Source organism: Poecile atricapillus, chromosome 14, assembly GCF_030490865.1.
Source record: "Poecile atricapillus isolate bPoeAtr1 chromosome 14, bPoeAtr1.hap1, whole genome shotgun sequence".
NCBI classification, from domain to species: Eukaryota; Metazoa; Chordata; class Aves; order Passeriformes; family Paridae; genus Poecile; species Poecile atricapillus.
The window spans coordinates 3,196,412-3,221,677 of record NC_081262.1 but is presented as its reverse complement, the minus strand read 5'-3'; the positions used below and the strand labels follow the sequence as shown (position 1 = coordinate 3,221,677).

The 25,266-nt window shown below is 51.4% G+C and overlaps 1 protein-coding gene across 1 annotated transcript; it reads right to left on the bottom strand.

The window, feature by feature from the left end:
- Positions 1-23,561, bottom strand: TRAP1 (TNF receptor associated protein 1). The gene is made up of 18 exons (XM_058849277.1): positions 23,403-23,561; positions 18,783-18,950; positions 17,590-17,672; positions 17,061-17,201; positions 9,901-9,972; positions 9,064-9,224; positions 8,124-8,233; positions 7,867-7,940; positions 5,463-5,618; positions 5,025-5,145; positions 4,831-4,900; positions 4,527-4,674; positions 3,844-4,029; positions 2,680-2,818; positions 2,142-2,227; positions 1,482-1,627; positions 1,059-1,131; positions 1-788 (listed from the first exon to the last, which is right to left on the bottom strand). The coding sequence occupies exons 1-18, from the start codon at positions 23,482-23,484 to the stop codon at positions 687-689; spliced, it is 2,118 nt and encodes a 705-aa protein (XP_058705260.1). The 5' UTR covers positions 23,485-23,561; the 3' UTR covers positions 1-686.
- Between the last annotated feature and the right edge of the window lie 1,705 nt (positions 23,562-25,266).

Below are 25,266 nucleotides of genomic sequence, written 5' to 3'. Positions count from 1 at the left end.
TGTGTCTGGAAAATAAGAACTGTTTATTTGTCATAAATACAAATCAGCTTTATCCCACAGACTGTCCAGAAAGCCACACAGTGGAAAGCTGCCTCCCAGTTACTTCTCTTTTTCCACAAGACCAAGATGAACTCTTATCCAGCAGCTCAGTGATCTTTTCTGCCATGGGATTGCACTGACATGTTCCACCAACAGTATCCGTGTCTGCCAAAGGCAGCAAGCTGTCTACATGCCAGCAAGCTCCTGCCTGGTCAGACTTGGAGGTTTCTAAACTAATTAATTAATTCTTCCTGTGCTTGTTCCAGAGCACAAAGGTGCACAAGGATTTTGTGGATAGGGGGTGTATTCACAGACTTAACTGGGAATCTTGCTGCCATCCTCTGTTTTGAGAAAGGCCATTTTCAGAAGCAATATGAAGTGAGGCTCTTCAGGTTCATATCAGAAATTTGGGCATATTACTTAAGCAACAATCTCTGGATTTTGTTCCCACTAAGAGCACGGCACTTTGAACAAGCTGGTGACATGGGATTTGATAATTACAGGTGGCTCCTCCTCATACAAACTCATACATTGTCCCTGCCCTCTGCCCATGAACCTGTGCTGGACAGTGCCTGCAAGCAGCTGCTGAGAGTGGCTGTGCCTGAGGCAAGAGATCAGCACAGAGTTCATCCTTCAGTCCTTGGGGCTCAGTTCTTCTCCAGGATTCTGGTGAGGAGTTCGTTCAGCCGGTTCACCATTGGCCTGGGATCCTCATTCAGTCCTGCTGCAATCATGGCATTCTCATAAATCTGAAAAAGATAAGAAAGCACTGAATAAGCACTAAAGCAATCTGCCTGAGGGAGGAAGGGGATGTCACTCTCTAGGACCTTCATGCTGAGACCAAGAATGTCTTCTAGAGCACCTGCTAGGAAAACATGGACCACAAGTCCCAGAAATACCCAGGCACCGCAGAAGGATGTGACTCTTGCCCGCTGAATGGTTCACCCTGTTCCCTGCCATGGTCTGCAAGTTGGTTCTGGGAAGGATGGTGCTGCTTCTGGAGAAGGTCTGGCTCTCACCTGATCGAGCAACATCTGGGCCAGATCCGGCTGACTGTCCTTCAGCTCACTGAGCTTCTTAATCAGAGCATGCCTGTAAGAGAGAGATCAACACTGAGACTTGCTGATTTAGGACACAGTGAGAAATTTATTTCCAGAATGAGCAGCTAAGTCACAGTGGGTCACCAAAGTCAACTTCCCTGCTCCTGTTCTGGGGGCTTTTCTCTTCTGTCCCACCTGTCCCTATAACCCATATGGTCCCTGGAGGGCTGGACACTGTGTGTAAGGAACTCATGTCAAAGGTGCCACACAGCCTCACAGATCATGGCTCTGTGGCACCAACTGCACTTAATGGGGAGGAATCTGCTAATTGGCAGCCTTACACTGCCTCCTCTCTGCCTCCACTTCCCAGAGGCTGCTGTGTCCCAGGCTGTCCCCCCTTACCCTGTGTTGATCTCCAGGGTGGGCTGCAGGAGCTGGGCTCGCTCCTCCTGGGTCTTGGCCAGCTGCTGCATGCGCAGGAAGTGGCGGGCAGCGCCCATCTCGAGCACGGTGATCATGGCAGGGTGGGTGTCCAGCCGTGTGGTCACCTGTGGCACAAGCACCAGTCAGGGCTGCCATGGACAGTCTTAGAGGTGGGGAAAGTCTGAGGACTTGGAATCTTCTCAGCACAGATCCACACCAAGCCTCCACATGATTCATTCCCATCCCACACAAGCTGCCTAAACCAGCAGGAAAGATGGGGGCCCAAATGGCCCCACAGTCCACAGGCAGTGGCTGCAGCTGGACCCAAAGCATTCCTTGCCAATACATCTTTCTAGTCCACAAGCAAGAAAAGTCACCAGTCTGTTCTGGTAATCTGAGTATTGACTGCAATATGGCTTTGCTCAATACACATTGAGATGTGGTTCTTCTGCTGCCATGCTGACTATCCAGTGACAAATGCCAGCATCCACAGCATTTACACACAGGAGACACAGAGAAGAATGACTTCCCATGGGATCCAAAGAAAAATCTGTGGCAGCAGATCCCCAAACACCCATCATCTTTTTTCCCCACACCATTATCTCTGTGTACTCTGTTACACAGACACAGAATACCCACCTTCACTCCAGTGACTCGGAAGCCTAAGGCATTCCTCATCCAGGCCATCAGATCCTCAGCCTCCTTCTCTGTCAAACGTTCTCCAGCTGCCAGGGAAAGAGGGCACATCTGAGTGTGCAATGGACAGTGAGCTGAGTTTCCACACTTCCATTTCACACTTCCACTTATCAGTTCTCTTGTGGGAATGGGAGTGCAGCACCACTCAGCACACACCTGCATACCAGACCTCATCCCAGACCACGCCATACCCCAGAGGGCAGGCTTATACCTTGCCAGGGGCTGTCTGCCCCTCTCTGGGCACCAGATGTATGCAGGAGGGTTGATATAAAATCATGGCAACTCTACACATGACATTCCATTTAACTTTGATCATGTGAGATGAAATGAAATCTGCAAAAACTCTTCAGACCATGAGAATGGGAGGATGGAAGGCTCTTGCTCAGGAGCTGCAAGAGCAGGGGAGGAAGGTGTCCCCTCACTGGTTGCTCAGGGTTGCAGGACAGTGTCCAGCAGGAGGGCATGGGGAGCCTCACAGTACCTGGGCGGCTCTCCTCAAACTTCTCTTCCTTATAGTGATCAACAACAATGTCTGTCTCCACAGAGATCAGCTTCTTCTTGTCAAACTCCCGGAGGTGCAAGAGTGTTAGCTCATCAAACTGCTCATAGCAGAACAGCACCTGTGCCAACAAAGGGACATTAACACATTGGGATGTAACAACATTCCCTCCTTCCCAAGGCAGCTCCACACCAAACAGCAGAAACATCACACAGGAAACTCACAGGTTCAACCCCACAGTGACTATCACTCAGGGCATGACATGGAAGCAAACCCTTGGAGGGATTTGTTACCACAGGTGGCAGGTCTGCAGCTGAACAAGTTCTGCTGCCCAGGGAAAGTGAGAACCAGCAATGACTCCAGTCCTGAGAGGGCCACCTGCCCACAGAGTACCATTGTAACACCATTACAGCCCTGCACAGCAGCTCCCTGGCTCCTGCTCTGGGGTCCAGCAGAGGTAGGAAACAGATATAAGAACTAAATCACAGAATATGTTGAGTTGTAAGGGACCCATCAAGACCATTGTGTCCCAACTCTTGTCCCTGCACACCACACCCCAACAATCCCACCCTGTTCCTGAGAGCATTGTCCAAATGTTTCTTGAACTCAGACAGGCTGAGTGCTGTGAGCACTTCCCTGGGGAGCCTGTCCCAGTGCTTAACATCTCTGGGTGAAAGCTTTCTCCTGATAGCCAGCCTAAACCTCCTGACTCAGCCTCAGCCATTCCCTTGGGTCCTGCCACTGGTCATGAGAGGGAAGAGATTGATACCTGCCCCTCTGCTGCCCCTTGTGAGGATGTTGAAGACCACAGTGAGGTCTTCTCTGTCTCCTTTTGTCCAGATGAACAAACCCTCAGCCGCTCCTCATACGGCTTCTCCTCCAGGCCCTTCACCATTCTCCTGGCCCTCCTTTGGATAATCCTAACAGCTGAATGTTTTTTTTTTTTTAACGTTGTTAAACAAGTTTCCAGGTCCCTCCTGGCTCATGCCACAGTCTGAGCAGAGGCAGAGGGGGCCAGACAAAGGCACTGTGCTGGCAGGGCTCTGTCACAGGCCTCACTGCCCTGCTCAGCTCTGAGAGCCAGCCCTGACCACTGCTGCAGCAGCTCAGGGTGTTCCCCTGGCTGTGGCACCACTGCTCACCCACCTCCATGTCCTTCTTCTTCATGGCCTCGAAGTAGGGGGAGTGCTCGGCCAGGTGCCGGTTGGGGGCACACAGGTAGTAGATGTTCCTGCTGCCGGCCTTCATGCGCGAGCTGTAGTCAGTCAGGCTGGTCAGCTGCCCCGCGGGCAGCGCCGACGACTCGTAAAGCAGCAGCTTTGCTATGTCCTCCTGCAAGAAACGTGCTCCTGTGAGCTCAGGGCTGGTCACTGAGCTCCACTCAACCCCTCCCAGCCCCAAGGATTCCTGTGCCTCTTGGCAGCTCTACAAAAAGGCTCAGGGGATTCTGAATCCCTCCTTTCCTGCTCCAGATACTAGAGGCAGAAAAGTGACCTGGACAAGATGTAGGTCAAGCTCTCCTGGAAACGGGAATTAAGCAGAAGACAAGAGGAGGGGAAGGCCCATCTTTATTGCCTGTTGTAGTTGACATTGCACCAGGGAGGGCTGACAACTGTGTGGGTACAGAGACTCTGCAGGGTCTCAAAATAAATGGGAAGCAGCACCAGACAGAAAGAGTCAAAGTTTAGGCACTAGAGAATCCATAGGTCTTGGCAGACCCAGGAACATAAGTTATGGGCATGCAAGTTCCAAGGGGAAGTAGCAGTCTCCCTCATCCCAGCTCATGGTAATCATTCCCATTGGCTGCAGTGTTTCAAGACTCCTGGTACCTTGACATCCTGCTCTGCTATCGTGACAATCCCCTCTCTCATGAATAGCCCGTAGTCCTCAAAGAATTTGGCGTATTTATCGGGGTCCTTCTTGCTCTGGTCAATGAAGAACTTGATCAACCTCTTCTGCAAAACATCACGGAGCTTCCTGCAGGAGGAACAAGCCTTTTTAAACACAGCTGCCAGAGCAAGACACTATAGGTGAACATCTCTCTATGCAGGGTTGTACTGAGTCCACTGTCCCCTTTCCCTCATGGCTTTACATCTTTTCCTTTTATCTTAGTCCAGAGTTACTCTAGCTTACCTGATCAGGGCACTCTCCTGCAGCAGCTCCCTGCTGAGATTCAGGGGTATATCCTCACTGTCCACAACACCTGCAACACAGAGCAACCCTTGAACAGTGATGCAAACACAAGTGCCATGCTCAGGAGGGCAGCCCTTGACTCATCCCTGTGGAAGCCACTGTCCACCAGCTGCTGTTCCTGGTCCCACACACACCTCTAAGGAAGCGCAGCCACTTAGGCAGGATGTCTGTAGCTTTGGTTTGGATGAGGATTTTGCGGCTGTAGAGGGCAACGCTGGAGCCCATTTCCCTGCTGATGTCAATCATGGATGGTTTCTGCAGGAAAAGAGACAGGAGGTAACACCAGCACTGTGCAGGGTGCCCAGGTCACACTGTGGTCTTCCCTACAATGCTGAACCCAACAAAAGCTGAAATCTTGGCTCTCTTCCCTAGGGACCTACCTGAGCCATCCTCCTGCTCCTGCCGTGGCTCAGTATCCCAACTACCCCGTGGCACCCAGCCCACTGCAGAGATACCACACTGGATATTCCTCCCTGCAGCCATATCTGCCTCCTTTCCCTAAGGAGCTCTCCCATTCTCCCCTTTCAGAGCAGCAGGGCACATCTCCCATGCTCCCAGGACAGGACACGTACTTGCTCGGGCACGTAGAAGATGCTGCGGATGTTGAGGGGAGCGTCAGTCTTGTAGTGCAGGACATAGCGGGGCTTGTCGTAAGCCTGCGCTATGAAGCGGTAAAACTCCTCGTGCTGCCACTCCCCAATGTCCTTGGGCTCCAGCATCCACAGAGCCTGTGGAGGAGCAGAGAGAACAGTTCCCCACCAGTTCTGTGGCCTCCAGGATGCCGGAGCAGGAAAACAGAACCTTTTAAACAGACTCCTCTGCACAGCCTGAGAGCAAGATGTGGCTCAGGCACGTTATCACAGACAAACAAACTACTGCCCCTCATCTGGCCTTGGGCCATCCCTCAGAGGTAACTCTTGCCCTGCAACATATATAGGGCAGCTTTGTTTAGCCCAAAACAAAAGGGATTTGGCTAACTTCCTTTGCTTTGCACTTGCCAATGGCCATCCTGGGCAGATCCCACAGCTCGACTGACTGGCAGTACTGGTCAAGTTCTCAAGGCCTGACCAGAAAGCAAAGGAAAAGCAAAAGTTTAAGTGAGCCTTTTGCAACCAATCTGCCTCTCTGATGGAGGTCACTGTCTCAGTTAAGAGCTTGTGAAGTGGCTCCTGCACTGCCTGTTTTCTGCTGATTTGTTCAGCAGCTTGGGAGATGCTTTGTGAACCACTGCAGGGTCACTGCTTCAGCACTGTTTCCCACATAAACACATGCACTGAAGCCATGAGCTCTGGCTTCCACCTGCTGCTGCTCTAACTCCCCAGTGCTTTCTGAAGCACTCAGCCCATGCTCACAGCATGTTTCAGTTTTCAGCACATCAGCAGAAGTCTTACATCTAGCAAAGATCTGGGACTCAACACAGAACTGTGTGTTTCAGATGGGTGAAGCCTATCTCAGTCACTGCCTCTCTCTGCCACTCGAGCCCAAACAAGTGACAGGAGTGGTTTCTGGGGACAACACAAACATCCAGCCCATCCTCAGAGTCTGAGGGTTTCAGGTTCCTGGCAGCCATGAAATCCTTAAGGACCCCTCTGCCTCAGAGCCTTGTTCCACAGGTGGCTTCCCCTCATTTCCAGCACATACAAGTGTCCTGGAGGGTTTGCAGGATGATAGGTAGGATTATGGACTTACTGGGAGCTAAGGTGTTCTACAGTAGCTGTGTTAGGGAAAGTGCTGCATTCTCAGGGGCTCACTTGTAGCTAACATTTATCCCAGTTAGAACAGAGAAGCCCCCAGCTCCATGCTGTGAGCATTCAGGAGCTCATCAAGGAGAAAGCCCACCAGGGAACCAACTGTAGCTCTGTTTGCAGTGAACTGATGCTGATGTGTGGAAAAACACAAAGCCAAGATCCTGGATAAAGAAAAGGCATGAAATGGGAGTATAATGAGAATAAAGCTGTTGCTATAACCCAAGGGAAAACACACTATCTGATAAGAAGATAGAAGTCCATGACTCTATTAAGGGCAGTTCACCCCTTGCTCTACTATTGCTCTGCTCCAGGGAGCCTGTCCTGTTGATTGTCAGGTAGAAAGAGCGAGCAGCTGTCTAAAGCTATTTCTGGTTTTGTAATTTAAGGGGCACAGCTAGAAAGCCTTTGGAAGAGAAACACTATTATGCAGGAATACAAATTAATAATCAGTGACTAATAACGCCAGTTACAGAACCTTAGATAAATAAACATCATAAAATGTTTAAGTACAGTCTTGAAAGTCTGTGCCACATTCCAGGGAACAAAAAAGCCACACACATGCTCTCTACCTGCTCTCTTACACAAGAAAGCTTTAAACAGTTAGAAGAGGAGATGCTGGAGGAAAATGATCCATAGATTTCTGTTTGAAAGATAATTAATTTCTCCCAAGTGATGCCTGCAATTGGGCCAAGAACATCTGAGTTAAATGGATCTGGCTGCAGTATATTGCCAGTGGTCAGAAAATGCCAGCATCAAGCAGTGCTCAGCTAGGAGCTGGGAATAAATCAGGCTGTGAGCTGAGCTCCTAAAAAACCCCAACCACTCCCTGGCAGTGGCTGTTCCATGTAAAGGACAGAAAGAACTGCAGTGAGAGGTGTCAGCACACCAGCAATATGCGCAATCCCTATGAGCACTAAGACATCACATGGCTTGAACAGAGTAAGTATTATAAAGCACTTGAAATAATAATTCAGGATAAGGGAAGATAGAGATCTTGCTGCTCTCCAATAATTTTCCATAATAAATGCAAACAAGCTGTTGCAGTTATGACTTCAGCTGGATTGTCTCCTTTTGTTCTACTTAACTACTCACTACAAGGGTTGTGATATCCTGGACAATCCTCTCCTGATTTCCAGGGACAGCAGCAGCTTTATGCTGTTTCCTGTCTCCAGTGGAGCATTACAGTGGTTCATCTCCATGAGTTACCTGCCTGTGGCCTCCACCTCACCTGTAATGTGTTAATTCTTCTTCCATTGAGGTACAGGGGGAAGCTGATGAAGTTGCTGTATTTTGTCACCACCTCTGGAATGGAAAGAAGACAGAAGGGTCACTTTTGTGGAAACAGCACAGCAGGAATTCCCTCAGTAACAGCAGGTGAAAGGAGTTGCAGGAGAGGAAAAAAACCTGTAAATTCACCTCCCATCTGTGGGTGCCAACAGACTTCACAGAGCCCCAGGGGTAACAGCATTCCCCTCCTGTACTCACCCTTGACTCGGTCTTCATTTGCAAACTCTTTGCAGTCTTCTTTGAGGTGTATAATAATCTTAGTCCCAGCTCTGACCCCAGATGCTTCTGCAATCTCAAACATCCCTGAACTAGGATTAGAAACAAACACTGTGTCAGTTTGTGCCTCAGGTACACCCATGATGGGACAGAGAAATTGTTTGTTCAACTAAGGGTACACATAACACTTCCAAGGCAAAGAGGAAAAGGCAAAAAAGTCTTGAATGCCTGAATGCTCCTTGTGCCTCTGAGAAACCCCAAAAAACATGTGTGTGTTTTCCCCACTCCAGACCCCAGACACACTGCTCTGCAAAGACACTAGCTACTGAAAACCCAAACCAAGTCTGGTGTCTCAGTTTTCTCAAGAATTTAAATAATGTAGTAAATTCTTTATTCTGAGGAAGTTTTGAGGGGATGCTGAGCTTGTCACCCTCAGCAGCTCCAATTTCAACATGTCCAGCAGCCCACAGTTTTGCCATCACAGATGTTTGCAACTTCAATCAGAAAGCAAAGGATGAGCACACAGCTGTGAGCCATGGGGGGATGTGCCTGCAGACCCCAGCGCTGCACAAGCTCTGCTCTCTGTGGGTGCCTCGTGCCAAACCTCAGAGGAAGATTAGACCAAAGAGGTTCAGTCTGTGTGTGGTGTGGGGCCCCCTGAGCTGACTGCCTGCCAGCAGGGATGGAACAGGAGAGGCAGGTACTCTGTCCATAGCATGCCTGCTCTGACAAACCAACTCTGTCCCTGCAGTTCCCACACTGGCACATTTGGCCATGCTTTGTTACTGTGTATAACTTGAGCAGGACCTAGACCAGTCAGCCAGGTCCTGAAAGAACATACAAGCCCTGTCTTTGCACAGCATTCAGGCCATGCCTGGTCTGGATCAGCCCCCCACGCTGCCACCCCGCTCTGCAGCCTCACCCGTCGGATGACCAGTGGTAGCCTGGGCTGCCTGGCTCTGCTGACTGGGAGAACACCTCCACTTTATCAGCCACCATGAAGGCTGAATAGAAACCCACTCCAAACTGGCCGATGATTTTACTGCTGGCTTCAGCTTGGCTCTGCAGAGCTTCTAGAAAAGCCTGCAGGAACAAAGGAGACACAAACCAACACACAGTGACTTCAGGTATTGCTGGGGGCTGTGATCAATCCCCAGGTGAGCTCAGGCACTGCATCCTGGCAGTCCAGCACCCTCACCCCACACTCCTGCATCAGTGCTCTGAGGAAGGTTCCCAAGGAGAAGGGTTTCTCCACAGGGACTGCACCTCTGGAAAAGGGGAGAACTGCTTAGAGAAGCAAAAGGAAAATAAGTGAGAATTTGGTCAATCAGGAGCAGGAAACCTTAAAATGGTGCCTCCAGAGATGAAAACAAAAATCAGGTACACATGTACAACACCTTGCTGTGGGGACAGAGCTGCTGCTCCCCTGGACATGGGGTAAATGCCAAGTGGGTGGGTGCCCCTCTGTGAGGATGGCTGGGCAGGAGGGTGTTTGGAGTGAGGGCAGTGGGTGCAGCAGTGCTACACACAGGGCCTATCAGCACTGCCTGGGCTCCCTGGGCCTCCCATAGCACAGAAGAGACCACTGAAAGCCAGAAGCCTCCACAGGCAGGTTTCACCTTCCAAGAGGGGTGTAATTTCACAGCTGGGCTGAGGGCCAAGGGACAAAACAGAATGAAAAATTACTGGGAGAACAAAAGCAGTTGTAACTGGAGAAGAGTTTTCTAAGGGAGGGAAAAGGGTCCTCTTCCCAAGTTACCTTTGAGCCTGATCGAGCAATGGTACCAAGGTTAGAAATCAGCTCCTCCTGGGTCATCCCAATACCTGTGTCCTGAAAAGAAACAGCAATTGCAGCTGAAATATCAGTAGGGAATCATTGCTTCAGCAAACAGCACCCAAGCAACTTCTGCCTCCAACTCCCACTCTCTCCTTCACCTCTGAGTAATAAATCCAACAGCAGACTTCCAGCTGTCACTCCATCTGCCCATGGCCAGGAACACAGACTCAGAGGGCACAGAGCTCCAGGGGCAGCCACAGCTGCCTACAAACCACCAGAAAGCTCAGAGACTCTGGCCATCTCTCAAGGAAAGACAGAACCATGCCAGGACTGGCTGGATTCTACATCCCTCTGAAAAGCACAGGATGGCAGTGCAGGAAAGAGATGTCAACCCAGCCATGGTCCCACAGTGCCAGATGTCATGCACAGAGACACCCTCCATTCCTGAACTGCTCTGAGGGGGAGGTGAGGAGCAGTGAGAAGCAGCTTGTTTGCAATCTGCAGATGTGGGACTGATGCACTAACACTGGGAAGCAGCAGCAGAACAGCGAATCCCTTAACTCTCAGGTAATGCAGACCTTTGTCTGCAAGCACCACATGAACTGATCTCCATCTGCTCTGCCTTTCCCCCCTTCTTCTCCCCCTCACCCTGTGCTCCATGATGTGAGTATGAAGCTGTCAAAGAGAGCTGGGTATTGCATTCCCATGGGAACAGCCTAACCCCAGCCAAAATACAATGCACCAACTACACTTTGTGATGCTCTGCCCAGGCTTCAGAGGCACACAGCTCCTTGTCATCCCCAGGTTATTCCAGAATTGCATTTGCTGCATGCACATAAGCATCTCCCTGCAGCTCACACAGCTCAGGCAACAGAGCCTGCAGCAGCACCACCCAGAAAAGGCTGCAGTAAGTCTCAGACCTGGCTGCAACTTCAATTTACATGACACCCCAAGGCAACAAAGGTAACAGCAAACCCCAGGTAGAAATGGCCACCCTCTCACACAGGACCCCAGCAAAAATCTTTCCCATTCTGTTATCCAATGTGTTTTCAGACTTGCTCTGCACACATTCTCCACAGGAGCAGAGGGTAGGCTGATGCTCTCCAGGATGCCACTCCTAAGGAAAAAGTGCCATTTCCTCTCCCAAATCCCAGAAGCTTCTCTACCTGACACAAACATCCCAAGAAAACACTGTTATATGTTCTCTGAGCCACTCTCTGAGGTGAAAAGTAGCCAAGTGAGATGTGATTCTCATTCCCATGAGGGATTCAGCTCTACCCAAGTACCTGTGAGCATGGCTATTGCAGCTGACAGCAGCTGGCACATTCAGAGTGGGCTCACACATTCCAGTGCCCTAGCAGGGATGGGATTTGGTGTGCAGGGTCAGCAAAATCAGCTGCAACAGAGCTGGCAGCTGCTAGGTGGCTCAGAAGTGAGGTGCCACCCATGGAGCATTTACTGGGCTTATTTCTACCAAAGTGAATTAATGTCAGTATGTATTTCTTAATGTAGTGTTTAACTGCACTGAAGGATTGAACTGTTCAGCTTGTGAGGTGCCATGTGGGCAAGACATTTTCCTGCACCTCACAAGTCATGGCACAGCAATCCCTTTCCCTTGCTTAAATACAGTAAGGCCAGTCAGCCCACTTGGCTGAGAAGAGGGATGATGCCCAGTAAGATCTCAACAGTGAGAGATCAAAAGCCAAGAAAAACAAACAGCGTATGGCAAAATCTCAGGAATCTGACATGGTCCCTTCCCCCAGGGAAGAAAAAGCCAGAAAGAACAGTTTTCAGCATCTGGTTCAGTTTTAATTCATGCTAGACCCTGAACAGAACTCTGATCCACTTCTATTTATAGCACAGCACGTCATTCCCAAATTCCAGTGTGTTAAAAAAAATACATCCTTACCCCATAAATTTATTTGGCTATTGAATTTCTAATGCCCTGCCAAACTTACTGCAGAATGCTTAATGACAATTCCTGGAGACTACTTTGATGAGGGTGAATCTCATGAACAAAGAAAGCAGGGCTCAGAACAGCCAGGATGCCGACAGGGAGAGCGGAAAGCAAAGATCCTGGCAAAGCAGACGTTCCCTACTGCAGGAAAATACTGGGTGGATTAGGATGAAGACACGATCAAGATTCACCCCATCCTTGCCATGTCCACGTTTTCTGCAGCTGCCCTTTGGCTCCCTTCACCACATGGAGCTGCTCAGGGGAACGGGAATAAAGTGGCAGCAGAGGAGAGATGGGAGCTGAGCTCTGCAGAGCAGGACCTCTGCAAGTCATGGGAAGCAACTGAACCTGCCCATGAGCAGCCCACCTCAGGCTGGGCCCACACAAGTGCTGGCAGCTCCAGCTCCATGAAAGCCAAGGAAGGAGCTGGTGGAACTTTTACTGCCCTTCTCACACTGCTCCGTGCTTGGCCACTGGATGTCTTCACCAGGAACTGCCATGGCATCACCCAACCCCTGCAAACACCTTCTGCCCACCACCATTCAGCCTTTGCTCCACCATCAGCACTACAACTTTCCTTCCTCTGCACACAGTTCTAGCCCTCCCTTCAGCAAGAAAAGCTTTCTCAGGCTGACCACAGCCACAGAAGAGCAATTTGTAAGGGCACAAAGCAAACTGTACGTGGGGGCCTCTCAAATTACAAAATGTGAGGGATATGCTCAGAGTTCAATGTGCCAAATGTTTCTCTACAGCTTGGAGAGACCAAGACACAAGAGCTGAATGCACTGACCCTTCATTAGCTGAAGGTTAATTACAGAAGACCTGCAGTTACTCAGCAGAACCACCAGCGCCTCACCTGGGTGAATTTCTCTGCTGGTACTTCTGAGGGTGCAGAGTAAAAATCCTCCCCCAAACCATCCCCTATAAAAGACAACAAAGAGGCTGCAGACCTTCAGACTGTGAAGGGCTGATGGCCACAAGTGTTGAACTAAACATAGTAACATTTACGCCAAAGAGACATCAGCTGAACTTTGTTTTTAGTACCTTTTTGTGTGTGGAGACCTCCAAGGTACCAAAGCTGCTGCTGACCTGCACCTTTGTGCCTTCTGTGCCCTTTGTTCTAACCCTGTGGTGAGGGTGCTGGAAGTTTGCAGAGACCTGCTGTGTAAGATTAGTTTAGCTTTGCTCATTACCTGAGTCTAATTTAAAGTATTGCAGAGCTTCCTTACACCTAACAATCCATTAAGCAGCCATTAACTGCTGCCTCTGCCATGACTGCATCAGAAGGAATGCTCCCAGTTAGAGGTACCTGGCTGGACTATTGTGTCTTTCACTTGGCTTTGTTGCAAAACAAATATTTGAAACATTTATTTCAGTATAAAACCTCAACGGGGCATCAGAAAAACACTGACTATAATATAAAGACATGCTGCTTTCACCAGTTGATAAGCTAATAAAATCCCAAAATGTCTGATTAGCAAATGTGCCCACTGTTATTCAAATACCTTGATTAAAGACTTAAAATTCACAAGACCAGGACAGCAGCTGCACTAGAGCAACATTCTGGTTTGGAATCATTAAAGCATCTGCAGCAGCAGGAACCAGCAGATGAAAAGCCAGAATAAAACTGATGCCTGTGAACACAAGGTAATCTTGGCCTAGTACATGGAAGTTGTCCAAAGCAGAGAGCCTGAGCTTTACTTTGCAAAACCACAGGCTCAGCCTCCACCCATCCAGGTCTAAATACCCACTGTCCAGAAAAGTACTGCCTTTCATCCACTTTGAATTTCCCATTTTTACACAGGATATGCTCTTATTCTGCCATGAAGAGAGCTAAAAGACTGTGCACTTCCTTCCTTGGGCCACAGGTTACTTGAGATGTGTTTATATTTCTGGGTCCTGGGCTTATTTGTTAAAGATGATGCAACCACTGGAAGCTGTAGCCCATCCCTGCAATCTGTGGCACATTTCTGTAGTTTTAATTCCACCTAAGACTTGCTAAAGTACTGCCAGATTTACAACTCCACCTGTCCATCTCCTGCTTCCTCAAGCCCAAGTGACACACAGATGCTGCAGTGCAGGTCACCCTCTCTGCTGCAGCCTGGTACCCCAGGGGAGGGGGACCTGCTCCCCACCTGCCCCAAGCTTTGTGGGACACAAGGGAGCATCTGCACTGACCTGCTCAAACAGCCCAGTCCTTACTGGAGCCCCAGCACAGCCCAGTCCTTGTTACAGGCTGTTTGTAACTGGTGTGGCAGGAGAGATCTGCTCAGCGATACAGGGAGCTGTTGCAGGGAGGAGTGGTGTTTGCAGTCATTTTAACTCCTCCCAAACACAGCAAACTGGTGATTTTGTGGCTTCACAGACACTGATTTTGGATGACGGCAACAGAGAGATGAAAGCCCAACAAAGGGAACCGAGCAGCCCAAGCTCTGGCAGCGACTACGCTGCTTTTCCATGCTAGAACAGCAATCACACTCCCTCCCCCAGCAGAAGCAGCCATCAGCTCTGTAAACATTTCAAACCATTTCCTCTCAACTGTCCTAGCCCTAAATTAAGAACCAGCAAGGAGCAGGGCTGCATCCCCGAGCTCACACATCACCACCAGGCACAGCAGCACGGCAAACTGCACAGCTCCAACACCACCACAGCACAGCCAAGTGCCTGACACCTGCCTGTCACCTCGTGCAGGTGCTGAGGGTGAGCTCTGTGCTCACAGAGCCTTGGGGTCTGTAAGAGGCTCTCTGTTCCCACCTCAAAGGGTCCAAAACCACTTCAGTAAACCCTCAGCATGCGGAACTGCAGAGCTCTGCAGAGCTGTTCTCATTGGAAACACACCCCTCACATTTTCAAATGGATTTTCTTAAGCACTCTGACCTTGCAGGCTCTGGCTGCTACAGATGGAGCTGTCCTAGAAACATGAGGCAGTTTTCAAAGGGATGGAGGAAATGGTGGAATTTGCTGTAACAACAGGACTTTGGTGAAGGAAGCGAGGTGGTGGAATTTAGTCAACATATCCCTCCTAGCAAATACCACACTGCAATGCTTAGGTGGAATATTCCTGAATGAGGACATTCTATCAGAATTTTGAGTCTTGCTGTGCTTATGACTGGAATTCAGTCCTGGCAGAGAACAAGGTGAACTGCAGTCACTGAACAGGGATGAGTGTAGTCCTCTACCACATCTCCATAATCTCCAGGAACGTGCCTGTAATGGCCATCACACATTACAGACCTGCCTTTTCTCAGCTCAGTGCGACACAAAGAGATGCTACAGGGCTTGGAAGAGGAGGGGAGAGATTCAGCAGGTCCAGAGGCATAGAGCAGCATGAAGATCTGAAGAGAAGGATCCAGGGGTCAGAGTGAGACAATAGGACCTTCCTAGGAATAAGAAAGGGGTGACTGTAGCTACAGGTCATGTATGAGGGACCTGCTGCCTCTTTTTGGTAGGTCCTAGTAGGTACAGAAAACAAAACAGTGGCTAAAGGACAGATCCATCTCTGCCTCAATCACTGCAGCAGGCTTTCTTTCACCTTTTTCACCTCTGCATTCCTGAAAGGCAGAGAAATGTTCTGAATGACGCTTGTTCACAGTAATCATTATATGCAGTTTGCTTCTTCAAGAAGTTATAAATAACCCCCTGACTGGAGGTAAGGAGCTTTCGGCACTCTGCAGAAGGCAAAGCTATTAAAGAGATTGGAGCAGTGTTGTTCTCGCTGCTCCCCACAGCCCAGGACTGCTGCAGTTAAAAGCTTCCGAGTTAAGACTCATTTAATGGCATTAGAGAGGTACTGGCAGCCAGGCAGGGGGTTATAAAAAGCCCAATCTTTAACCCATCTAACTGGGATGGTATTAGAGGCACCCTGCAAGGTGGGCAAGCAGCTCTCCAACCAGACTGCCAAACAAGGGGAGAACTTCCACAGGGACAGGGCATGAGAGGTAACAATGTCTTGATGGAATCAGATGCTTCGTGTCCACTACAATCACAAAAGAGAAAGATGAGAGGCAGGAACAGCCCCTGCCTGGGGCTAAGAGAGGGCTCCTTAAACAACTGGTGTTACACTGGAGTCAGAAAACAGCAACAGTGTGACAGGAATAGCAAAAGCCCCTGCACCATGGTTTGAGAATCTCTGCTCCGTGATTGTGTTGCCCACTGACAAGCACTAACTTCCCCATGGCAACTGCAGACTTGTTCTGCAGAGGAACAGAAATACAGAATAACTGTGCAGCCTCCAACAGCCCCCTGTGCTTTTGTCCCACGTGAAAAATATCAGCCTGTGTGCTCTGTCTGTGCCACATCTCCCCTGCACCTGCCATGGTCACTCAGGGCTGCCTGCTTCATCCTCCTCCTCTGCTCTCCTAGGAATGTCCACAGCCACACTCATGGCTGACACAGCCCCACAAGGAAAATGACCAGTTTGCTTTCTTAATGTTAGGAACTCAGCCAAGAAAATACCAAAACTGAGGCTCAGCCTCCCACCCTGGACAAAAGCCATGAGCAAGATCAAAGTACAGAGAGAAAGCCCAGCTCCACTGCCCTCCCCACACTGAGGCCCACAGGTGACTGCTCTTACAGACTGTCTCCCTCCCAGTCAGCAACTCGTCACCAGCAGGAAAACCAAAACCTGGGCACAGGGAAGTGCTGTGCTACTGCCCAAATCAACAGTCAGCTGTGCCTGAGGACAGAACCTCAGCATCAGCTGGACTCAGCCTGTCCTGGAGCACAGAGAGACAGAGACATGCAGGAATGGGAAGTTCTCACTACTCACTGCCCTGGCATTTCCCCTCTCACCCAGGGAAGAGGGAAGGTCTGCAAGCAAACATGTAACACCTCAAGAAGGTGCATGGAAACCTCCCCAAAGGTCAGGAGGAAAGTAGATTCACAGCTTACCCACTAGTGAGAAACTCACACAACCTGGGAAGTGCACTAGGCAGGGGTATTGGGAGAAAAGCTACTTCTTCCCAATAGGGAAAGAAGGAGAAGCAACTTTTCCTAAGGCTACAAGTGGGGAGCAGATAACATTGCAGGTTTCTCATCAAATCCTGAGGTTACAGCCTCACAAACCAGAGCCCAGCTGAGGACAGAACATTCTTTGGGCAGGCTTGGGACAGGGACTCCTCACAGGACAAAGGCCAGTGCTGAGGGCAGCAGGGAATAACACTCTGCTGTTACCAAAGGGATCTACCTGGATGGTGATGGTTCCCTTTCTGCTGTCAGTCTGCAGGTGGATCTCCAGCTCTGGCAAGGCTTTCCCCTCCGTCATCAGCCGGTGACGCAGCTTCTCCAGAGCATCGCTGCCATTGGAGATCAGCTCCCGGATAAACACCTGGGGACGAGACACAGCCTGAGCCTGCAGCCTGGCCCTGCCCCCTGCACAGCACTCCCAGAGACCTGGGAGCTCACTGGCTTCCACAAACGAATTCCCAGCTCCCCAGACTGTGCTCCCCCATTATCTACCAGAACAGTTTGCCCAAACTCAGTGTGAAACTGCAGAGGCTCAAGACTCACGCAGTCACTTGGCTATACCTACAAATTGTTTCAAAAACACACTCTCAAGGTGTCTTAAGAAAACATCACTCAAGAAAGCCTGACATGAAAGCTCAGGACTGGGAACTGAACAGTTATTCCCCCAGCTCAACCATTTTGGATGTATCCCTTGAGAGAGACAAGGCTTTGCCAACAGAAAATCTCCCAGCAAGTTATGGGTGTCTTACCTCTTTCTCTGAGTACAGGGAACAGGCAACAATGTCCAGCAGTTTCTTTGTTTCAGCCTGGAACTCATGTTTAGAGGCTGCACCTGGAATGAAGGTTAGGGTTGGGGTTGTTCAGCTTGGAGAAGAGAAAGCTCAGGGAGCACTTAGAGCCCTTTCCAGTGCCTAAAGAGGCTCCAGGAGAGCTGGAAAGAGACTTTGGACAAGGGCCTGAAGTGACAGGAGAGGAGGGAATGGTTTTATACTACCAGAGGACAGGGATAGATGGAACATTGAGAAGAAATTTCTCCCTGTGAGGATGCTGAGGCCCTGGCACAGGGTGCTCAGAGCAGTTGTGGCTGTCCCTGGATCCCTGGAAGTGTCCAAGGCCAGGTTGGATGAACACATCTGTACAGCCACCCCTGCAGGTAGGGAGCTGTACCCAGGAAGAGAAGCCTCCTCAGAAAAAATAAAACTACAAAACACCTCAACTGAAAGATCATCCTTGGCCTTTGAAAAAATAGCAAGAGACATTAGAGAAATCCTTTCTTCATTAAGAAGCATTAGAAAACTCTGGGAAAACACAGGGAAAAGCCAAAAGTCCCACATCACCTCTGCCATGCCTTGCTGACGAGGATGTACATCCCACAGGGATGTGGGCAGGCAGCACATCAACCCCAGCAGGAATTTCACAGCCTGGCAGTCTCAGAAGTACCTCCCAGGACAACCACAGAGGCACAGAGTTAAGATGTTATTTTGGTGCTGGAATAACTCATTGCTCAGACTGCTTAAGAGCACCTCTCCCTGAAGCTGTGCAAAGCAATTCATTCTAGCTAAAGAGCTGACAGTGGGACTCTCATCACATCTCCATGATCCACAGCAACAACCTGGGCAGGCACAGCTTGCTCCTGGAACAGAAAATTATTTTCAGCCAATTCCAGTGCCTGTGGAGCCTCCACACATACACATGACCATCACCTGCCTGGCTAAGCCCATGGATGCAGACTTGATGTCCCTGTTTCTCAGTAAAGGCCGTTCTGATCTCCACACCCAGGTTTTGGGAGGTGATGGTGCAACATGGAGGGAAAGGATGTGGTGACCAATACCTGCACTTCCTCCAGAGGCAGCAGCACTGCTGAGGAGGGCTCACCTGCACCACACCTTGACCCAGGTCCAGCCCAAAAGTGTCCCCACAAGAAATCTGTGCCCAGGCCCACCTTTCACATTCTCTGTGTTGCTGATGATGGTGTGCAGGGGCTCTTCCTCCTTGCTCTCTGCTGTTTGTGTGCTGTACATCCGGACAGCAGGAATGCTGGAGGCAGGAATGTTGTGCTGAAGGCTCCAGCGGTGGAGTATTTGTCTTTGCAGACATGCTGCTCCTTTTACTAAAAACACAAGTGAAGATATTTCAATACACATCACAAATCCAGCACCAACAGGAGCACTCCTCAGAGGTCCCACCTAGGAAATCCCATGGGAGTTACACTGTCTGAACAGTTCCCTTACAATCCAACACCCACCATTCCCCACCAGAGTTGCCTTCACTGCATAAAGAGGGCAAATTGCTACTTTGGCTCTTCTGAATTAAAATTTTATCCAGAATATGACAATTAGCAGCTTTCCCACTGAATTAACCAGTGAGGAAGAGGCAGTCTGCAACTTTCACTGCTGTTACCTGGCTAAACTGAAGACAACTCCCACATCACTGCCTGAAAATACAAATTGGCAATAAATATTTGGCCCTTGAATGTCCAAGCACAGAGATTACATCCCCCAAGAAAGCTGGCTCCAAGGCAAGCAGCACATGCAGCAGCAGCAGCAAGGTCACCAGTCACAAAATCAGTGGGGAAAATGAGACCAGTCAGGAAATGGCACAAGCCCTCTTAAAGGTCAGGGATTCCCAATTCTTCACCTTTCATTATGCCCAGGTGAACCCAACAGTCTTCTCTCTGTTGGGGGATGAATCAAAGACAAACCTGGTCACTAAAAGACCATTGCAGCACTATAGACCTCTGTCCAAAGCCTGTTCCTTGCAGTGATTTCTGAATTGTTGGAAGAATGGTCTGTCCCAGAGCAGGATCCCAGAGGGTCTGGACCTGACCTTGCAGCTTCCCTGGGCAAGGCAGCATCTTGGCTTCCCCAGTCCTACAATGAACATGAACAGACTGGACTGATCTGGGAAGCACAGGAGGGACCAGGACAGCCTGGGCAGAGCCAGGAGAACATGGATGAGCAGCAGAAGTGGCTGGAAGCAGTGACAAGCTCAGGTTTTCCTTACAGCTTGCTCTGTGTCTGCTGGCTGTTTCACCCAGCAAGGGAAGGAGGCAAACCCTACACCTGACATTTTCAAGGGGTCCTTTCTTTAGATGACTGGGTACAAAAACACCCAAAGACTGAACCAAACCCCATTAGTATGGTGAGAGTCCCAAAGCACATCCGTGACCTTGGAAACAGCTTCCATGACCATCCCCTGCCCTCCAGGCCAGCTGACATTTTGGGGGAGCTCAGCTTTCTCCTGAACCTTCCTCCACCTTACCACAGCCCTCGAGTGAACTCAGCACTTCCAGCCTTTTTATCAACACCCCTCATCCTCTAGCTCAGGCTGACTTCACAAGTGCTCTGCAAACCTCCTGCCTCCCATAGCAGGTCCTACAGTCAGTGTGGTCTTCAAGAACAGGTCTTGCTGCTCCAGACCATCATGCTGGGCTCTCACTTGCTCCAGACGAGGTGAACATGAACCCCTGAGCTTTAACAGCACTTCTGTCTCCTGCACCTCACCCTCAAGAGCTGACAGAGGAGGCTGTCAGTCCTCGTTCTTCCTCCTCCTCCTCACAGAAAGCTTTGAATCAAGATCCGCTTCTCCAGCCAGAAGCCTGAATGACTCTCCAGTCATTCTGCCCTTAAAGGAAAGAGCCCACAAATAGTTCTAAATGCATCTGAACACCTCCCACACACATAACTGTGCTCTCTGCGTCACAACCAGCTCTGCCGCATTATCGCAGGACACGTTCTGGAACTTCAATTCCACTGCCTGTGCTGGGATCATTTGGGAAAGTGGCAAGGGAAACAACCTGGGTGGCTGAGGTGGAAAGCAGCAGAGCATTCACTCCAGCCCCTCAAGCTTCAGAGGGAAAGGGTCTTCAGCTCAGGGTTTATATAATTTATGTATTTACATCCTTTATACTCATTTTATGCTGGGTGCTCTAGGATACTGCTTTATACATAAGCACACACACACACACACACATGCATACCTCAAACAGCAGAAATAAAAGAGAGAATTTTGCTCCCTCCCTGAACTCCAGGATCCAAAAGACACAGACCAGCAGCAGCTTAAAATCTTAAGGTCACTTCTATCATCAGATGTCCAGGCAGCAAAGCTCCAGAGACCCCATAGAGGTCACCTCCCAGCCCATGAACACCAGCTGACTCCTGAAACTACAGCTATTTATTTCTGGGTATTTATAATTGTTGATGTATTCACATTTTTTGCCTCCCTACCTCCAAAGCACAATAATAAATCACCACCCATCAACTCGGAAGCTACTGTCGGATTTGTGCAATATGTGGTCTTATCATCCTTAATTAACAGCCTGTCCCATGCCAGGGAGAGACACAGCTCATTAAATACAAGCTGCAGCATCTTCAGCCCATTTGCCTCTTGAGAGTCCTTGCCTGGAGCAAGGGAGCAGAAAAGGCTCCTGGCTATTCTGGGTATAAAACCACAATTATCAGCACACAAGAGCTATTGAGAAGCACCTGCTGAGGTAACAGGTTATGTGCTACTCATAATGAGCCTCAGAAACAAATTCCTAAGCCCAGGCAACAGAGAAGGAATGGCTCTTGCCCCAGATAAACTCTGTGATGTGTTGAGGCAAATCAGGTCTTTTGATACTGAGTTAATCAAATGTGGAGCTTTACCACAGCCCACACCCCTTCCTATTCCCATCACTGCACCATGAGAGATGGAAAAACCCACATTACTGCCCAAATTCCACTTCTCTGTGATCCCAAGTGATCCTGTGCCCACAGACCTGCCTCACACCCTCCCAGCAAAGACAAGGACCCTCAGGGGCTCCTTTCAATCCAGGCACCAGGAAGCCTCTGTGATGCCCCAACCAGCCCCACAGAAAACACAGCCTCTTCTGGAAAAACCACTGCACTGAGCAGAGCACCAGCTGGAGATTTAGGGTGGGAAACCCTGCACAAAGCAGTCTGTGGCTCAAAACAAAAGAGAAGAATTTGGGTCAGCAGGAATAGCCATACCAGCTCCAGGCCGGGGAAGGCTCGTGCAGGGAAGAGCTCCAGCAATTAACACTCCCAGCTCAGATCTCCTTACACAAAAGGGCTCCCTAGCCGGGCATCAGATCCCCGAGAATCTGGAGAGAAGAGATTCCCTGACTGACCCACTCACACCTACACATCTCCCAAAAGCTCTGCAGTAGCTCCAGCCTCTGAAACTGGGAGAGCAGAGAGGAAACTCTGCCAGCTCTGCCCATCGAGGGAAGGGACGGCTGATCCCTGGATCCAACCGAAAGGAAAACACCTCCTGCCCCTCCCTCTTTATCCCCACCCCACACAGCTTCTGCTCACTACCTTTTCCCTGAGGGACCTGAATGACAGATTAAAGAATAAAACTCTGACTTGCTGGAGTATGTCTAACCCACCAGAGCAGCAGCTTTGTTCCCAGACATGGATGCTAACAAGCCTCTGGGGATTTCTGTGGAGGAAGAGCTGGATTGCCCAGAAACACCCAAGTGGCACTTCATGACACAATAAATCTGACAACCCGGCCCTGAAAGTGACCCTATTTGTCACACAATTTCCTCTGTCACATCTTCTCTTCGTAACCTGCAGGGAAACCACAGACCACACCAACAACACACAGATCTGTCAATTAGGGGCCACACAAGAGATAAGGACACACGGAGCACAGCACGAGCTGCTGCCAGGAGACAGACGGGGCACTCCTCATCGTGCTTCACTTAATGGCAACTCACAGGCACATTTCCAGCCCACGAGGGCCTTGTTAAAGGAGCACATCCCCTAACTAAGGCCTCAGAGTTTGGATTTTCTTAGCACTCCTGTCAGCTGAGTGCCTTTTAGTGCACCCCTGAGAAACGCAAACCCTTCAGGCTCATGTGTGAAATCCCCTGGTACTGACACAGCCAGAGAACAGCAGCGCTGCTGCCTTCTGCTCTCATGCAGGTCCCTGGGCTGTGCACCCTGTGTGAGCTGGGACATGACCCGGGACACGATACATGACCTGAATATGCTGTGCAGCCCATAACAATCCAGGATGTTCTGTATCCCTTATACAGGCCAGGAGATGAACCGGGAGTGCTGTATGAACCAGGACATAAACGTGGATATGTCATATACCCCTACACGAGCCGGGACATGAACCTCACCATGCTACACCCTGTTCCATGCTGTACACCCTGGATGAGGCAGGACATTACCCTGGAGCCGCTGTTTGCCCTGACCGCGCTGTCTGCCCGACACGAGCCCGGCTGTTCCCTGTGCAGCTCCACAGTAACTCTCCCCTCGCCAGGCAGGAGCGCTGGCCGCTGTCGGCTCAGTTCACGGTGCGCAGTGCCCGCTGCTCCCGAGCTGCCGGGCCGCCGTCCGTTCCGACCCTGCCGAGCAGCCCCGGCCGGCTCCAGCCGAGAGCGGCGGGCGCTGCCCGTGGGACACGGACCCTCCGCGCCTCCAGAGGACGCACAAGGCCGAGCGCAACTCCGGGAAGGCGCGGCCGTCCGGGCCGAGCCATGGAGGTCCGGCCGCCCCCTCAGCCCGGGGGCCCGCGCCCCTCACGCCGCCCGTCCCCCCCTCACCTGCGGGCGGGCGCAGCCGGGGAGCGGCCCCGGAGCGCCGCAGGGCCGCGAGGAGACACCGCCCGCCCCGCGCCGCCGCCATGCCCGCGCTGCCCTCCCGCGGCGCCCGCTGATGACGTCACGGGGCGGGGGGCACGCGGAGATCCCCCGCGCGGGGACTGTGCGTGACGCGCGCGCGGTGACGTCAGGCTGCCCCATGGCCAGCGCGCGCTGCTTCCTTCAGGGCTCCTCCTGCGTCCCCTCACGGCCCCCGGCCGACTGTCTTCACGGGCACCGGCCTCCGTCCCCTCACGGCCCCCGGCCGACTGTCTTCACGGGCACCGGCCTCCGTCCCCTCACGGCCCCCGGCCGACTGTCTTCACGGGCACCGGCCTCCGTCCCCTCACGGCCCCCGGCCGACTGTCTTCACGGGCACCGGCCTCCGTCCCCTCACGGCCCCCGGCCGACTGTCTTCACGGGCACCGGCCTCCGTCCCCTCACGGCCCCCGGCCGACTGTCTTCACGGGCACCGGCCTCCGTCCCCTCACGGCCCCCGGCCGACTGTCTTCACGGGCACCGGCCTCCGTCCCCTCACGGCCCCCGGCCGACTGTCTTCACGGGCACCGGCCTCCGTCCCCTCACGGCCCCCGGCCGACTGTCTTCATGGGCACCGGCCGCTGTCCCCTCACGGCCCCCGGCCGACTGTCTTCATGGGCACCGGCCTCCGTCCCCTCACGGCTCGGGCTCGGTCCCCTCACGGCTCGGGCTCGGTCCCCTCACGGGGGCGCTTCCAGGGCTCTGCCCGGAGGTCGGACTCCAAGCCCAGGACACCGTTTCCAAACCGCTCCTGTTATGATGATTAAAATCTCCTTCGTGTTTCTGAGGACGTGTTAGGAAAGGGAGTCAGACACAGGTTACAAACGCACCCTCTTCTCCCTTGGAGACACCCCTGCGGGTATCTCACAGTGAATGGCTTCGGGAGCCCATTCCACCGGACGGGCTGCGGCAGGAGCTCGGCAGTCGCCGCTGGCTGAGCTCGGTGCCCCGTGGCTCTCCCGGTTTCCCCACGGAGGGGGCTGAGGGCCGAGGAAAGGCGGCGCCGCGCTGGGAGCAGCCCTCAGGAAACCCTGGTGTGCCACACCCTGGCCGGGCACCCTGCTCGACTCTGGGCCAGTTGCTTAACATCTTATTTTTTCATTTCTCCGAAACTCCTCATTTCCTGGGCCTCTTTTAGTCACCGAGATCTAAGGAGCCGAGATACTGGAGAAAGGCTTTGGACGGGATGCGGGTGAGTGAGGAAATGAACCACTCTGGCGAGAGGCGAATTTGGAACGTGCAAGAGAGCAGAGCCTGGCCTTGATGAACACCACAGCCAAAAATAAAAGATGGAGCAGGTCTCTTTCGGGGAGCACTAACCACTTCCAGACCGAGGAGCTTTCAGGAGGGAACCGTGCCCACTGAACAGAACCAACTTTGTGATCGCAGGCCCGGGGGAGCTCGCTGGAAAGCTCTGTGTGCAATTAATTCGTGCTTGCAGCTGATCTTTTGGGACTACACTGAGCCGAGTGTTGCTTTGGAGGTTCATACCTAAGAAACACCCGCAAGGAGCGCGGTTTGTGGGGCACTTGACATTATGGATTAGGTGCAAGAAACCCAGCACGAGCCTTTGCATCACTCTGACACCCTTCCACTGGCTGCATTTCCACCTGGAACCAACTCCAGCCCTTCATCGAGATTCCCTGTGCTGCAGCCAAAACCAAAAAGACTTCTGAGCTGGTTGCAAACGCTTCCCCTCCTCTCACTGTGCTCACTGCTACCTCCCGCTGACCCCACAGCACTGCCGAGAGCAACGCTGCACCAGAGCTTCTGTACCTGCTGTGAAACA

What these genes read in the sequence shown, in the direction of transcription:
- TRAP1 (XM_058849277.1), bottom strand. Translation starts at nt 23,484, where the DNA reads ATGGCGGCGGCGCGGGGCGGGCGGTGTCTCCTCGCGGCCCTGCGGCGC. An exon ending in TTGCTCGATCAGGCTCAAAG is followed by an intron (nt 9,225 to 9,900) that starts GTAACTTGGGAA and finishes TTGTTCCTGCAG; the next exon opens with GCTTTTCTAGAAGCTCTGCA. An exon ending in TACCACTGGTCATCCGACGG is followed by an intron (nt 8,234 to 9,063) that starts GTGAGGCTGCAG and finishes TTCTAATCCTAG; the next exon opens with TTCAGGGATGTTTGAGATTG.